General features: G+C 38.7%; 1 protein-coding gene across 2 annotated transcripts in view; it reads left to right on the top strand.

Annotated features, from left to right (window-relative positions):
* FHIP2A (FHF complex subunit HOOK interacting protein 2A) overlaps positions 1-15,313 on the top strand; it is a 33,920-nt gene extending 18,607 nt beyond the window's left edge. For both annotated transcript variants that reach the window (XM_085064774.1, XM_085064773.1), the window contains 10 exons: positions 889-1,003; positions 1,118-1,194; positions 1,298-1,490; positions 2,716-2,885; positions 3,740-3,883; positions 5,587-5,677; positions 7,383-7,526; positions 10,095-10,235; positions 10,999-11,102; positions 11,192-15,313. In XM_085064774.1, the coding sequence (XP_084920900.1) occupies positions 889-1,003; positions 1,118-1,194; positions 1,298-1,490; positions 2,716-2,885; positions 3,740-3,883; positions 5,587-5,677; positions 7,383-7,526; positions 10,095-10,235; positions 10,999-11,102; positions 11,192-11,297 (1,285 nt within the window). In that variant the 3' untranslated portion in view covers positions 11,298-15,313. The remainder of the gene's footprint in view (positions 1-888; positions 1,004-1,117; positions 1,195-1,297; positions 1,491-2,715; positions 2,886-3,739; positions 3,884-5,586; positions 5,678-7,382; positions 7,527-10,094; positions 10,236-10,998; positions 11,103-11,191) is intronic.
* Positions 15,314-15,844: the final 531 nt, after the last annotated feature.

The following is a 15,844-nucleotide window of genomic DNA, read 5'->3' as shown; positions in this document are numbered from 1 at the left end:
CATAAACTCGCTGTACACAGTGGGCATTGTAAGCTGCTGTGGGGGGCAGGAAGGGCGTATTTGTTAACAGGCTGTTGTTGCAAAATTTTTGTAGCAAAAAAGAAGAAGGAAAGAGTTGCATAAGTCATCAGCATGAAGCAAAAGATATATGCCTGTTGTCCTAACTGCTTGCAAGTTAGATTCTTAAAACATTTCTCTTCCCCACTCTGCCTTCATTATTATGAATTGCTCCTGATCTAGTACTGAAACAAAAGTAGGTATTTGCAAAATGCCTACTAAAATTCCTGGTGGTTGGAGTTCGAAGATGGAAGAGGAAAACCCACAACTTTGAATTGTGGAATAAATAAATATCGTAGCTTTTTACCAAAGAAAGTGGTGTATTTGTTATTCCTTAGAGCCCTTAAATTGAGATAGATGTTTCTTTCTGAAAGATACAGTCTAGTTCAGGTACACACTGTGGTTTTGGTCGACTTGCTTGAGGTCGCTTACAGAGTAGAGAACAATTGCCTTCATTTTATGGTTCTGTGACTACAGAGTTATTGATTCAGTTTCTGTGGTCTGTGTTTCCTGGGAGAACAGACTTGGTGATCAGTTTTCCCTTCTGACCCCAGAAATACTTAACCAGAGTTCCTGTGCTGTACACACTGTGTATCTTTTAGCCTGCACTGAGTACCTGTGTAGTGATGGCACTGCCACATCAGTAGAGACTGGCAGAAAAGCTTTTTTAATGTTCTCTTCATTACAAGTAGGTCATTAATTATTCTGACCTATTATTATAAGTTCTGACCTATTATTCTGACCTATTATTATAGGTTCAATAAGTATAAAGTCCAAGATTCTTCAATTACTTGTAGACTAAATAAATATTTTTTTCTCTGTGTTCTCTAGTTTGGATTCCTATAGCCACAAAGAAGATGCATCTGCTTTTCCAGGGAAAAGAGCATTGATTTCATTCCTTTCTTGGTTTGACTACTGTGATCAACTCATCAAAGAGGCACAGAAGGTTTGAAATGTGTTCAGATGATACAAATATATGCAGCAAATAAGTAGTTCCAGTTGTTTCTTAGCTTCTGAAGCACACCATTTTGAGACACACCATTTTGTACTTTTGTTTCAGACAACTGCTGTTGCTATGGCAAAAGCTGTGCGGGAACGATTCTTCATTGATGTTATGGAACCTCAGCTGATGCAAACGTGAGTAGCATCCTACAAAACACAGCAGAATAGAATTTGAATCAAGCTGATTTTTCAGGGGCTGAAATCCTCTCCTTATCTGATATGAAAATGCTTTGTTCAGGTCAGAGATCGGAATCCTCACATCAACTGCACTATTGCACCGCATTGTTCGTCAGGTGACGTCAGATGTCCTGCTGCAGGAATTGGTGTATTTTATACTTGGGGAGCAGAGGGAGCCAGAAACACCGACAGACATCAACAGGCATCCATTGAGACACAGGCTGATCGAGCACTGTGATCACATTTCTGATGAGGTGAGAAGTGATCCTGGTACAGCAATGTCTGCTGGCCCCTTCTGGCATGTGGAGAATCTGTAAAGACACTGTTGTGAGGACTTTTCGTATTTGTGTAAAGTAACTTTCTGCCAAGAAAGAGAATTCTGACTCCCAGCCCTACAAATTCCCTTTAGAAAAAGAAGTCGTTTTCTCCACTTACCATATTTATTTTCTTTCTTTGCTAAAGATTCTTTGCTAAATTCGCTTGCTCGCTATGCATATGCAGTTAGACTTGATCATTTGTAAGACAGAGTGAACTGAGTTTTTGTAATTGCATTTTAATCTGTGCTTTGATATCTGTAGTGTTGCTGTTATTTTCCATGTTCTGTCAATTCTGTCTTGTTGTCATATAAGATATGGTTAAAACCTTGGGGTTTTTATGAACTAAGCATGGTTGGAGAATATACCCAATGCTAATTTAAAGATGATATAATAACTTTAGGCACTTGACACACAGTAAACATTGTTAAAATAATTTACTTCAATAAAATGCCTCCTCAGAAGCTGCTTAATTTTTTCCATGAAACAACTTCAACTTCCTACTTTTTTAAATAAAAACCAAGCTTGCCTGAAATACAGATCTATGCTTTCTCATATCCATTTTTTCAGTATTGCCTACCTGCTCACCCTGTCAGAATGAGTCATCTTTGTAAATTAGTTATCTTTGCAAAGCTAAGCACTCTCAAGCAGTCTTGAAAAATAGTCTTTGTATTGCTTTAAGTCAGTTCTTCTAAAAGCCTATATATCATCTCCATGTAAAAATCTTCACCTATAGATCTAGTCAAAATATCCTGTTACTATTTTCTTTTGGTTTGGGTGTTTGTTAATGACTTTAAGTCCTGCTGTGTGCCTCATTTGCACAATGACAACCATCTTCCAGCATGGATCTGACTGTAAAACAGAAAGCTAAATTCTGATTCTCTGTGTGTTCCTTGTATTGTTATTTCAACAGATTTCAGAACAGTTCTTGTTTTACAGAAAAAAAATATATTCCCATATTGATTTTCAAATGTATGTAAACTCTTCATCCATGTTTATACCATGTTTAGCTTTACAATTTCCTGGTATTTCTTATGTTTTCTTGTTTTCCTCCACGATGGCAATAAGTGATGTCAATGTTCTAGGATGGACAAAGCAGATAAAAGGCAAAAAGCACTGGGTAGCAGTGCATCAGTTTACTGAACTTTTACTCTTTCTGTTGCAGATCAGCATAATGACTTTACGAATGTTTGAGCACCTTTTGCAAAAACCTAATGAGCACATTCTTTATAATTTGGTTCTGAGAAATTTGGAAGAAAGAAACTATATGGAATACAAGCCTCTCTGTCAAGAAGATAAAGATGTGGTAGAGAATGGACAGATTGCTGGAGCAGTGTAAGTTTCATTTCTAAGGGAATTTTTCACAACAGCTATCTTGGATCCTTTATTTTTAGAACAAAACAGGGATTTTTTTCCAGTAATTGAAGGAAAAGTGAGCCTAGAGAGCACTTGAGTGCTCTATGTATTAATCCATATCCGTAAAGTGATGCAGAAATTCCTACATCAGCAACTAATGGAAACTCTTAGAACAGGAACAAAAAAATCTAAAATTACCGCAAGCCTCTTTCCAGAACAATAGACATTCAGAGGTCTTTGTGTCTCAATTTATTTATGCATCTACCTAGCTTAAGTCTATGCACATTTTATTGTACATTATTGTATATTTACATTTTATTGTAATCAGTGAGATTATTCTTGAAGTCAGGCACTTAGGTGTCTTGCTTACATTTATGTTCCTAGTCATTTTTGTTGGAAGAACATTTCTGAGGCACTACATAAAATCCTTTTGAATATCTAGGTAACTTGTTAAATATCCTAGGTAACATTGTTTTACTGAAGGAGAGGTAAGGTCTAGCCGCAGAAACTATTTGAGTCATCTAGAATAATTTAAATGTGTCCTGGAGTAGAACTCTCGCATGTGAAAAATCTGGCTGAGAAGTTTTAAGTGGCTTGATGCAGTAATTTTGTACAAGTCAAAAATATCTAGTCTGTTGTTCAGATTGTTGGGCATTTGCAAAGGTTGGTATTTTTGCATATTAATTAGGTAATACAGTGTGGATATAGTAATGTCCTGTAAAACATCCTAGTTGTTCAGAGAAGAAAAAGAGCCTGCCTTGTGACCCAGAGATTTTCCTGCCTTCCCTAACATTTTGTGAATGATTTTGTTTTTGTCTAATGCAATTTCACAGAGATCTGGAGGAAGATCCATTATTTACTGATCTGTCTCCAGATAACACATTGTCAGCTCAGGAATGGCTCAGTGCTTCTCCACCTGTCAGTCCAGAACATCCAAAAAACGATGGGAAGACTGAAGTTCATAAAATTGTAAATAGGTGAGTTGAAACAAAGACTTGAGGAAATGTCTGATTGTGTGGGTGTCTGCACACACTGTGCAAATTAAATGTGTACTCTGTAATGAGTGTTATTCTGTGCCAGCTGGGAAAATGACTCCACAGTAGGAAATTATGTGGCATTTTATCAGAAAGCTACTTTGGAAAGATTAGAGCTTGCATTAATTCAACATAAATGAGAAAAATAGAAGAACTTTGCAGCTAATGGTTGAATACTCAGAATTCATGACGAAAGCCTCATTGATTATAAAACTTCCATTTGACAGAAATTTGCTGTACTTAAACTGCTGTTACTGTTACTAACTTTCCTGGACAAATCCAGGGAGTCTTGCCACAAACCTTTCAGGGGGGAAAAACCCCACAAACTTCCTTAGGACTTCGAAATTCCTCAAACACATACATAAAAGCAAATAATTGCTATGCTAGAGATAACCTTCGGTTCCCTGAAAGTCAGGAAGCACCTGTGTGCTTGTTAGAATCACTGCAAATTGGATATCACAAGGAGGACAAGCTCTGCTCTAAGCAACTTAGTGATGGTAATTCTCTTAGGGACTAATATTAGGATTGAGGCTGTTTGCTCTCTTAATACATGATAGCAGAGCAGCACTGGTGTGTCAGTGCTGACCTATCTACTTGCCCAGAAATAATCAAAGGTGTTAGCCAAAGGAAGCAAACAGCCCAAGGACAGCCAGGACAGAGTAGCATCATCACTTCTTGCCCTCTTTGCCCTAGTATTGCTATTTATAGTTAATGGTGGACATGGTTTGGAGCAAAGACACAAAGAACACTCTCCTAAATTCACCTCATGCAAACTCCATCAGGGAATAGAAATGTTTTCTGATTTGCAGTGTTTTGCAAGTTTGTATTTTTTGAGATAAGATAAACTCCACATGAAAAGTCAGCTACTACTACATGTTTCTGCATATAAATCCTACAGGAGCATCCAGCAGTTCTTGGGGTATGGTGAAGGCTGAAATATGGAATCAGGGCCCAAAGACTGGGTTTTATTTTGCTGTCCAGAAATTTCAGGGTTGGTTGCTTTTTTTTTTTTTTTTTTTTAAGGACAGTTGCTTATATTGCTCAGAATTTCCTGATGCATTTTAGGTCAGATATTGGTGAAGTAATACAGACATAGAGTATTTGACTAAACACCTGGCAAAGGCAATTATAGTTCTAACTGGGACACTTATATGCAAATACTCCTGTGTGTCTTAGATGTTCATTTTTTGCCTCCACAAACTGATAAATAAAACTACCTATGAAGTAGGTTAAGAATTTCAACTGTAATTCTCCTCTCTTTTGGCTCATTTATTCCCAAGTATATCTTGGTTTAGCTCTAATAAGATGGAGTCTGACCTTTAGCAAATATTTGACCTATTTATGAATATTCCCTTTAATCTCCATTCTCTCTGCTGATTCTCAGAAAATGCTTCCACTGATGACTTTGCCTCTAGTGCCAGATACAGAAGTTCTGAAGTATATACCTTGTTATTACAAACCGTAGTTGGAATAGATAGGCTTAAATAGATGTTGTGTTTTCTATTCTTCACATAAAGCTATGGTAGAGTCTGTGGATTAATTGGCCAGACAGTTCAGCATTGTGTGTACACTGTTACAGATGATGAGAGAGTATTGATCTGGTGCTCCGTGGAATATAGTCATTAATGTACCTTTTTTCTCTACAGTTTTCTCTGTCTTGTACCTGATGAAGCAAAGTCATCATACCATGTGGAAGGTACAGGTTATGATACTTACCTCAGAGATGCCCACAGACAAGTAAGTCAGTGAACTCTTCCTTAATCCTTGAGAATTTGAAATGCTGGGGAGAATATACGAATGGTTCTGTAAATAGTTCTATTAAATGCATCTTGTGGTAATGGAAGATGGGAAAATTCAATTTTCATTTTTAATGAAAACTTACCTTTGGAGATCTTTTGATGATGAATTCACCTTGTATTCCTCTAGTGGGAATAATGGATGACATTAAATGCATTAATATTCATATAACAAATACAGTGAGAGAAAACCTGAACTGCAGATAGATTCTTAATTTGCTTCTGCATTTATCTGCATTCTCTTGGAGAATTGCCTGCCAAGCTGTTTGAAAGAACTAAAGAGAAATTAAAATGCTGCATAGGAGTTATGCAATCTGGGACTTTGCAAATAAAGGCTCATCACAGGGAATGCACAGCCTAAGGCATTCAGGTTTGAAGTTGGGAGGTTGGGTAGGCAGGGAAAGCTTTATGATTTACTACTTAGAAATAAATGCAAGTTTTGCTTTTACAAACGAAAAGTTTCCTTGGTCAGAGGACAGTCACTGTTTCTTTGCAGCATTCTTATTGAAACTCTGTGAATCTTCTAGAATAGAAACATTTATGCAGAGGAGCAAAGTAACTGAGAGCTATATTTAGCAGGTAATTCAAAAATTCCATATCCTCGGAATTACGTTATCAGCTGCTAAAGATGGGAAGTTTGGATTTCTGTATTTATATTGCTTCATCTATAATCTCTCCTGAAAAGAAAGGGAGTAGAAAATAGAGAATAAGGAAACAAAGGTTGATGTGAAATACCCCTATGTTCTATTCTTTGATGCCAGAAACCACTTATCATCTTTGTCTTTCTTTCATGCCTTGGGAAAAAGAGTGTACTGGGAGTTATTAGAGAGCAGAATTGGTTTCTGTCACTTCCTGACGATGATATGGCTACTGTTAAAATATTTCCCCCCTAAGAGTAGCCCTGCCTGTTGCTGTTATTACATCCAAATAGCTGTTCTGCTTCCTTATTTCTATTCCTGGAAGCCTGCACAAGTAGGTAAGCTACAATCAATGCAGAATTTCTGAGTCTGTTTTTCTCTCTCTTTTTATTCCTGTGTTCCTTATTTTCTCTGCTTTAACCTGTGCTCCTTTCAAGGTGTAATTCCTTACAAGTGAGACATCAGGCAGCCCACAGCAAATATGGGGCAAGGTGGAGAAAGACTGCCAGGGGTGTTAGGAAACAAAGAGAGGGAAGAGGAACCTGTGAAATACTTCTAATTTGTACCTTCTGCATATACACATGCCTTTCCTGTCCTGGGGATTAGGGAGCAGTATGGTTTGGATAGCAAGATCAGCTACACATAATGCAGTGGAAGTGTGGTAATGTACTGACAAGAAGATGTGTAAGAATGCAATTCCTGATTCAGAAGAACCCTGATTAGGATCTGTATTGTTGGTTTTGCTTTGTGTTTTGGCCCCAGCTACTTTTTAGGAGCTCTGTTCTGCACTGTTCTGAAACTACCCTAACAGCAGGAATGTTCACAGGAAAATGAGGTGCCTGCTGACAGTGTTTTTACTGATAGTGTTTACTCTAGAATGACTGATCTTTCTGAGCTTGAGTTTATCATTTAGCTACAGATTATGGTTTTAAGGTGTATGCACTATCAAAGGAAATTAAATTGTTTCCATGGAGATTTAAGTCTGTTTGCCTCACTACTTTTTTGTAGTTCCGGGATTATTGTGTCATTTGCTTACGGTGGGAGTGGCCTGGATCTCCCAGATCTTTGGAAAAGTGCAATTTAGAAGCGTCATTTTTTGAAGGACACTTCTTGAAAGTCCTGTTTGAAAGAATGGGCAGGATTCTTGATCAGGTAAGAAAAAGCAAGTTAAGAATTCCATTTCTGATGCTTTCACTTGTGCAGAGCAGATCTCCATCTGCTGATTCCCAATCACTTGCTTGTCTATTACAGCGTCGTATAATTGTGTGATGTCGCATTTCCTGGTCAATAAGCAGGACAAGAACCATTTGCACATATAAATGCACAGAGAGCATGAGCAGGAAGGCAGGAGTAGCCTCTAAGTCAGCTCTGTGAGTGTTCATGGGAACACTGATATGAATCTGTGCTATCAGAAAGCTTTGCAGAGGTAGTAGCTCTCAGTAACCTCGTTTCTGACAGAAGATAGCTCAGGCACACAAGTGAAGTAACTTGTTTCAAATACCTCATGTACTAGACACTACCTTCTTCCTCCTGCTGATAGTATAAATTTCTGTGGAACTGACTGTACCCCAAGAATTTTTTTTAATTTCCTGAACTTCAAATTTTGCTGGGTTTAGTCTTTTTAGTTACAAGGAATTTTTTTAGGCTTTATCTGATATGGGGCCATTTTACTGAGTCTGCTGACATATGGACAGAAATAAAAGCTCTGTGTGAAGAAGCAGCTTTCTTTAATGCTCTCAATTAGTTGGAATCACAACAGCAATCTGTCTGAACAATGCAGCACGTGTTACTCCTTTGTTTCCTTCTCTTCTTGTGCACACCAGATAATGCTCATGCCTTCAAAGCTTCCTAATGAATTGGCTGACTCAAACAGCTCTAAAGACCTTCTCCTACAGTTCAGCTAGGTAGGCAGTGAATGGATTTATGGAAGGAATTTTTGTCTCTCTCTGCACAGTAGCTCTGCTATAATAACTCAAAATGTAGTGATCTCTTTTACCTGTAACAACTGTGGTCTAGGGTCTGAAAGCTTCATTTGTTAGGAGATTGGGATGAATCTTTTCCTGGAGTGCCAAGTACAGAAATAACTGCCACTGACTGGAAGAAGTAAGTGCTTTCATTTCAAATGATCTATGAGGCAACTTTGCAATGCAACAGTGTGTGGTAACAAATTCAAGAATAAGATACCTAAATATTACTTATGTGTACACATGTAGTCAGTGGAAATTGTGTCATAGCAGCCCCAGTGGTCCCTGGGGCTCCTAGGCTGAAAGGCAATTAGGTGTCTCTTTTAGTGCAGAGTGAATCAGCACCTCAGCTTCCTCAATTGCATGGATTGAAAGTTCAGCTCAGGTGCCTAAGCTCAGGTGTCTGTTGCCATTTTTGTGATGTCCAGGATATTCCCAGAAGATTGTGGTTACAACACTGATCTTGCAGAAACCCACCCTCTGTAGAATCATCAAGGGATCAGCAGATAGTTGGGAGCATCTGAGATGGCAGGAGATGTTTGTGTGTGGGCAGATGTATCAAGTGTCAAATCTCTGTTGAGTCAGCTAATGAGAGCTTAGACATGTAGACATGGCTAAATATAGCTGTCTTAATCTGAGGCTGAATTCATCCAAATCTTCCAGATCTGAAAATGGGAAGAATCTGTTCTCAGATTCTTCAGTGGGATGCTAACTTGAGAGCATAAAGATGAGAATTTGAGGTCATTAAATCCTCCTCTTCGAGCTGTGATTATGGCAGTGAGGGTGTTACTGCCAATATGCAGTCAGAGATTGAATGAGGGCCCTGTAATCCACTTAGATCAACAAGGTTGATTGTCATAGAGGTATTCCAAAGGAATGTCTGTCCATCTCTTGTCAACTTGGTCTGTTCTGCCATTGAAGAAATGGAAGGAGAGTCTACTAGTTTGCAAATTTTGGGCTGAACTAAAATGTCAGCCTGTTTTCAATGGGATGAGAAAATTAAAGATGGAAAAGAAGTTTTGGAACATAAAGAGGCCATGGTGAAAATACTTGCTTTCATGAAGTAAGTTTCTTACTAGAGTGGTCAAGTCCTTTAAACTAGGCACTATTTTTTCCTAGAAAATTAGGTACTGTTTTATTCGTTGTGACTGATAAGTCTTTTCCAGCATCTGACAATGTTGCCTCTCCCATTTGGTTGGTTTGGGGAAGGGAGGTAGACAGGAAATTCTGAGCTTTTCCTGCTGCTTTTCCAGGCAAGGACTGGTCCCATCTCCCATAGCATGGTGCCACAAGATGGCCAGGCCTTCTGCAGTGGTTCTTTCCCAGAAAAAATAAAGGAGAAGAGAAATAACATATTAGCTGTAAACATGGATTTCTCTCTGGCAATTTCCTGAGCTCATATACTTTACAGTTTCCCAGGAGAAGCAAGCAGATGTTTAATCTAGGCTGATTCCATGCTATTTCTTTAGCTGAAAAAATGTTTTACGGGAAGAAGACTTACCCTGCAATAAACAAGTGTGCAAAAGCTTCAAGTGGTTGTAGCAGCAATGCAGATAATAACATCTAATTCCCAACTGTCATATTCACAGCACTGGTGTTGAGAAAAGCAGAGGTTGGGCCTGTCTTCTAATCTAACTTTTTATCTTTATTTATTCATAACCCTGTGTGTAAAGTTCTAGTAGTTAAATAAACATGAGCTGGATAAAAAGAAGCCAGCATGAAAATAACTAAGTACTGTGTTTCCCTCGTTTTGCAGCCCTATGATGTAAATTTACAAGTTACATCAGTGTTGTCCAAACTGTCCCTGTTTCCCCATCCTCATATACACGAATACCTTTTGGATCCCTATGTCAACCTTGCCTCTGGCTGCAAGTCTCTCTTCTCTGTGATTGTCAGGGTGAGTAAACTCACAATTAATAATTACATATGGCTGTATAGCAGCAATATATTTAATACCTTTGTAGTTAGTAGAAGTAGTTGCTGGGTCAGTTGGTAAATGTTCTTTGTTGAAAGCAGATACTTACAGTCCTGATTTTGAATCAAGATTGGACCTGGGTGGGTATTTCTGCTCATGTTCTTTTTTTATGATGAAGGCCATTCTTGACAAGTCCTGGATTTATCAAAAGTCCCCTTCCTCTCCAATTCAATTTCATCCTGCCAGACCTGCATCCTAGAAGTGCTGGCAGGGTGCCTGTCACACTGCAGTGTCCTCAGTCAGAGTCCTTTGCTTACCAAGCTGTTATTAAGGTGGTCAGGAGCCTGTTAATGATGCTTGCCCAATAGGAACAGAGGGCTTGGCTCCCTTTTTCCCAGTAGCCCTCCTTGTTCCAAAATAAAATCTTCATTCTCTCACCTTGTGCTTTCCCTAAGCCCAGGAATTCTCTGGTCGATTGCCTGTATCAACATTTAATAAGACAAATTAATCACCAATGTAATTAAAATAAGTAATGCCATTTGTGACAAGAGAAAATAAGGCTTTTGTATTTCTTTACTTTCTGCATTCCCTCACTCTCTTTTTGGGTGGAGCAGCCTCTCTGCAGGTTGTTCTATGAGGATGCTGAGGTGGGTCTGTCCCTGGGCACTGAAGGTGCCATTGAGCCTTGCTGCCAGGCACTCTGCAGAGGTGTTAACTTTGTGTGTTGATGGCATGGGCTTCACAGGTCGTCGGGGACCTCATGGTCAGAATCCAGCGCATCCCAGATTTCACCCCCAAACTTCTGCTGGTCAGAAAACGCCTGCTGGGCTTGGAGCCAGAAGGGCCCATGTGAGTAAACGCATTGCACGTTCCCCAAGACGCGTGGCTGGGTTTGTGGGTTGCTGTCCTGATTCCCTGCATTTTTCTTCCTGTCCCAGCATTGACCACATGACGTTACTAGAGGGCGTGATTGTGCTGGAAGAGTTCTGCAAGGAGCTGGCGGCGATTGCCTTTGTGAAGTACCACACCTCAGCCACGCCCTGAGCAGCCCGGGGGCTGAGCCACCCCTGGCTCCGGGCTGGGCTCAGCGACGAGGCCACTGTGACACCCAGAGACAAGGCCGTGCCTCCTGGCTAAGTGGCAGGGGATGTTGGAAGACATGTTCCTTTCGCCAGATGTTGAGATTGCAAATGGACTTGGAATATGAGTGAAGGCATTTGGGGAGAAACCAATACACAGCATTTCTAGGCACTGTGTGAAGAGCTGCAAAAGCTGCATGAAGAACCACAGACATCAGACCTTGGTTATTCTGATGACAATGTTTAGAGAGTTTGGGCTCTTGTATGTTCTGGGGCTCACATGCACCAGTTTGCTCTTTGTGACCATATTACTTTCAAAAAAGCAGAGTAATTTTATAACATTTTTATGTCTTAATTCTTTTTCTTTTCAGTTGGCTGTACGAAAGAAAAACACACCTATAGTTGCAATGTGTATTACTAAAATTTGAGATGTTCAAAAATCCACCAATCCATATACAATAGGATGTGTTAATGAGGGATCATTTTGGTTTTGGTGCATCTTAAGTACAACTCCAAGCTTGATTCCTCAGTGGATTACTCTAAGAGATACATCAGTCTAAAATCAATACTAAAGAAATGAATCCTGATTCGGCATCACATCCATAACAAATATATCTGAAGTGTACATGTTTGTAGCATGTTTGTCTCTGTCATTCCAAGTGATTGATCTCCAGGTCATCTGTGTAACTAGATTTGCTTTAGGTTTTTACATGGGAACTGTAGTTGTTTGACTCATATCACCTTTACATTACAGGTTAATTATAGGTCATCAGTAGTTGTTGCTGAAACAGTATTTTTAATTTCTTTTAAATTGATATTAGTCTGAATGGGTTTAAGAATCTTTTGTGCCTTGAAAATCGGCAGCATAAACATTCTGTTATTTTGAGATACTTTTATTGCTTATATAACCATCACAGCGATGCCAATTCAGTTAAAGCATTGGTAACTTATATAGGACCAAAATTTGCACCTGCTTTTCCCAGTGCTGGGATGCAGGACTGCCTTTCAGTGACTCCTTTTCCATGTGAATGCCATCAGCCAGGGCAGGAGTGGCCATTGCAAGCAGAGGCCACTGCAGGGTGCTTTGGTTCTGCCCCTCAGAGGATCCTCACTGCCTCTACCCTGTGCCCTGGCAGGTGGCTGTGCTGGACCTTGCAGTCACACCCAGTGAGCTGTCCTGCTCTCCACACTCAGGCAGGACCTCTTTCCCCTCCTTTGAGCAAGGCAAGGTAGAGCTCAGCTCCTTCAGTTTACATTGTCTTTCTTTGTTTGTCTTTCCTGCCCCCTGTTTGCACAGCTAATGCCCACTTCAGATGGCATTGCTCATGTGCAAATATGGACTCATTTATTCAGTCACTAGAATTTTTCTGGATTTACATGACTGTACCTAGAATCAGATTCTGCTCTCTATCCAGACCTTTGAGGTCTTGTTTTTTAATATTTATGGAAGCTGGATGTTGAGAGGCCTTTTAAGTTAGCAGGTTAATTAGAGCAGTGTCACATTTAATGAGCTAAATTTATTCTTGTCACCAGTGAAGAGCATCCTGCTGTAAAAGCTTCCAGTACAGGTTCAGCTGGAGAAAGCAGTTCTGGAACTAGGGAAACATTTTGGCAGGTAAAACCTGAATTCAGTGTCTCCCTGTACTGGGAGACTTTTGTAAAAGGTGTTGCATCTCTCTGGCAAACAAAAGTATGTTTTACTTCTTCACTTGTTTTTTTTTTTCTGAATTTAGCTCCAAAGTGTTTTCAGGTCCAAGTGGCATAGTAAGATAAAGTTTAAAAAAATTAAAGTTATTTCATTTTTCTTCTTTAGAAACATACTTTGAATGTATGTAGCAAATCATTTTTAGTGATCTGTACTGCAGACAGTCCACATCAGAAGCTTCCTTAATACCTGACACATAATTTAGAACATGTTGATGTCTATGCAGAGTGGTGTTTAATACATACATTTGATATTTATAAGGTCCCAATTCAGCAAAACAGTTAAACATAAGCTTAATTTCAAGATTTTTTTCCTTAAATCACAGTCTTTTATATGAACAAAGTTAAGCTGTTGAGGAGAAATGCTGATGCTTTACTGAATTCAGGTCTTTTTGGTTTTGCTTTAGCTTAATTACTTTTCCCTCAAATTATCTATTTTCATTATTTATTTTTTAAAGAATACTTCTAATGTCCCAATTTCAGTGGAAACTGGAAGTGATAATGCTATTATAAATGGAAGTGAGAGAAATGTTAAACAAAACTTGCAAGAGCATTCCAAGTAATATATAAGAATTGATGAAGCCATTCAAGAGTTGCATGATCCAAAAGGAAAGCATAAACATCACCTCCTTTGTTGTCATTGCTATTTTCACTGGTAATCGAATTCATTACACTGAAAGGCTGCAGTTTTAATGCAAAATACTGCAGAGCTACAAACACAGCTCCTTAAGCTTGTCCATGAGAAAAAAAATAGATGCAATTGTGATCATTCTTAAATTCAGGCTATGATTGTTCAGTCTCCAGTGACATTGGTGATATTCTTGCAAACCAAATTATTTAGTTGATAAATGTATAAGACGTGAATCCATCCTGATATAAGTGAAGCAATCCTTAAAGTTGCTTTAGCCTAAACTGCTTTTGTAAGTGCTGCCTAAAAACCCTTAATTACCATACCTGATGACAATGACCTTTATTTTTGTAAAAGTGATTTAATCTTTCTTAAGAGATGGAACTCATTTAATTATTTTTTGTGGTGATATTTTTCATGCACTTTTTTTTTTTTTTTAATAATTAGAAGTTAGTTTAGGTCCATGTTTTCACCTTTTTGATCTATGCATGTCATTGAGGAGCCCATTTTGTTTCGTGTGTGTGTGTTTGTATGTGGTTATTTATTGCCCAGAGAGGGACACCTGAGAAAATACATGGCCTGAAGAGTTCATGGCTTATGCAGATCCTCCAGATGTCAGTGGGAAAGGCAAGTGCTCATCATCTTAGAGAACAGGGCCACTGGGATTAGATTGAAATACTTGAGATGGGATACTAGAATAATTTTTTATTTCAAAAAGCAGATCCAAACCACATTTTAATCCTGATGCACATGTGTGTAAATAGAAGCATTTTTTTACCTTTTTTTTTTCATTTATAGTATGTATTTGATTTAGACTCTGATTTAGAAAATTTTGTAATAAGCCATGTGCTAGCTCTGGTAGAACATGTTTGTCCTTAGTTTCTCATATGACTGTAATATTCCTGGTATTCAGATCCTGTCTGTGTAATGTTCCTACTATATATTTGTCTGTGCAATATAAAAGCTGTGACTTGATGCACAGCTTGAGTCTGGTTGTACATCACCCATGTATATATATACATATATATATATATATATGAAAGGACCAGAATCCCAAGCTTGCTTACACTATGATTAGTGTAAAGATTGCCACACTTCATTTTACAGGGCACAAGTAATCATGGAATGGCTTTGTAAATGCATGGTAATTTCTACCATAACCTGCTGTGCAATCTTACAGGTGACATTTTATTAGTGCTCTTTGTCTTGCTAGAAGAAATACTACCCTGAAGTGCTTGGTAAGATTGAAGGGTCCTGGAATAGACCTGGGGCTACATGGAAAATCCATATCTGATATTGCATATCAATACAGGGTTTTCAAACCATGTCCTCAATGCTTTCTGTGCCCTGTAAAATAGTGTAATTATATAAAATATATACTCCTTGTTTTGCCTCCTGCCTTGTTTACATTAAACAGAGGATATTCAGTAAAAATTTTCTATTAAACTTCGTGTAGGTCACTTACTAACAGTGTTGCCAAGGTTTCACAGATGTGGGAATTTCCAATGAGGAATTGTTGAAACAGCCACATTACCAGACATACAATATTAAGTTTTATGAAGGAGGTTGTGATAAAATCCAACTTTTTGTGCTAAAAAATGCATGGAGGATTAAAAGGGATATTCTCAAAATAAATTAATTTCAGTGAAGCAACTGCTTCTATTATTACAGAATCCGTAATAATTTTTGTGTGGGTGACCTTGAGACAGAGTGTGTTTTAACATTTTACATCATGCCTTTGATCCTGAAGTCCTCATTTATTTTGAGTCTGTCACTGCAGCATCTTGTGAGATAAACATGTTTCCTGTACTGCGCTGTGCAGGGCTCAGAGTGAGCCAGCATGCTCTTGCCCATGAAAATTGGGAGCCTAGAGAAATGGCCAGGATGGAGCCATCCTGGGCACAGATACATCTGCACTTTCCTGAGAGCCTTGATACCTTTCCAGAAAGGCTGCAGCTGGTCAAGACTTCAGTTTTCTATTGCATTTGAATGCAGAGTGTGTCAGTCACAACATGAGTCTGCTGAGTTGGAGACAAATGCCATGGAGGTGAGTGAGCATTGTTTCTTCCTTCAGGGCTTTTGAGGAAGGCTTTTTTACATAGGTGTTTGTATATGGCTTTATATACTTCTAAATTGTGCTTGTTATATGTGTTTTCCAGTTTTGGTTTCCTTCTAGTTTT

Source organism: Lichenostomus cassidix, chromosome 6, assembly GCF_008360975.1.
Source record: "Lichenostomus cassidix isolate B80296 chromosome 6, HeHo_3.0, whole genome shotgun sequence".
In the NCBI taxonomy this organism is placed as follows: Eukaryota; Metazoa; Chordata; class Aves; order Passeriformes; family Meliphagidae; genus Lichenostomus; species Lichenostomus cassidix.
The sequence above is the reverse complement of the archived record's forward strand: the minus strand, read 5'-3'. Positions and strand labels throughout refer to the sequence as shown.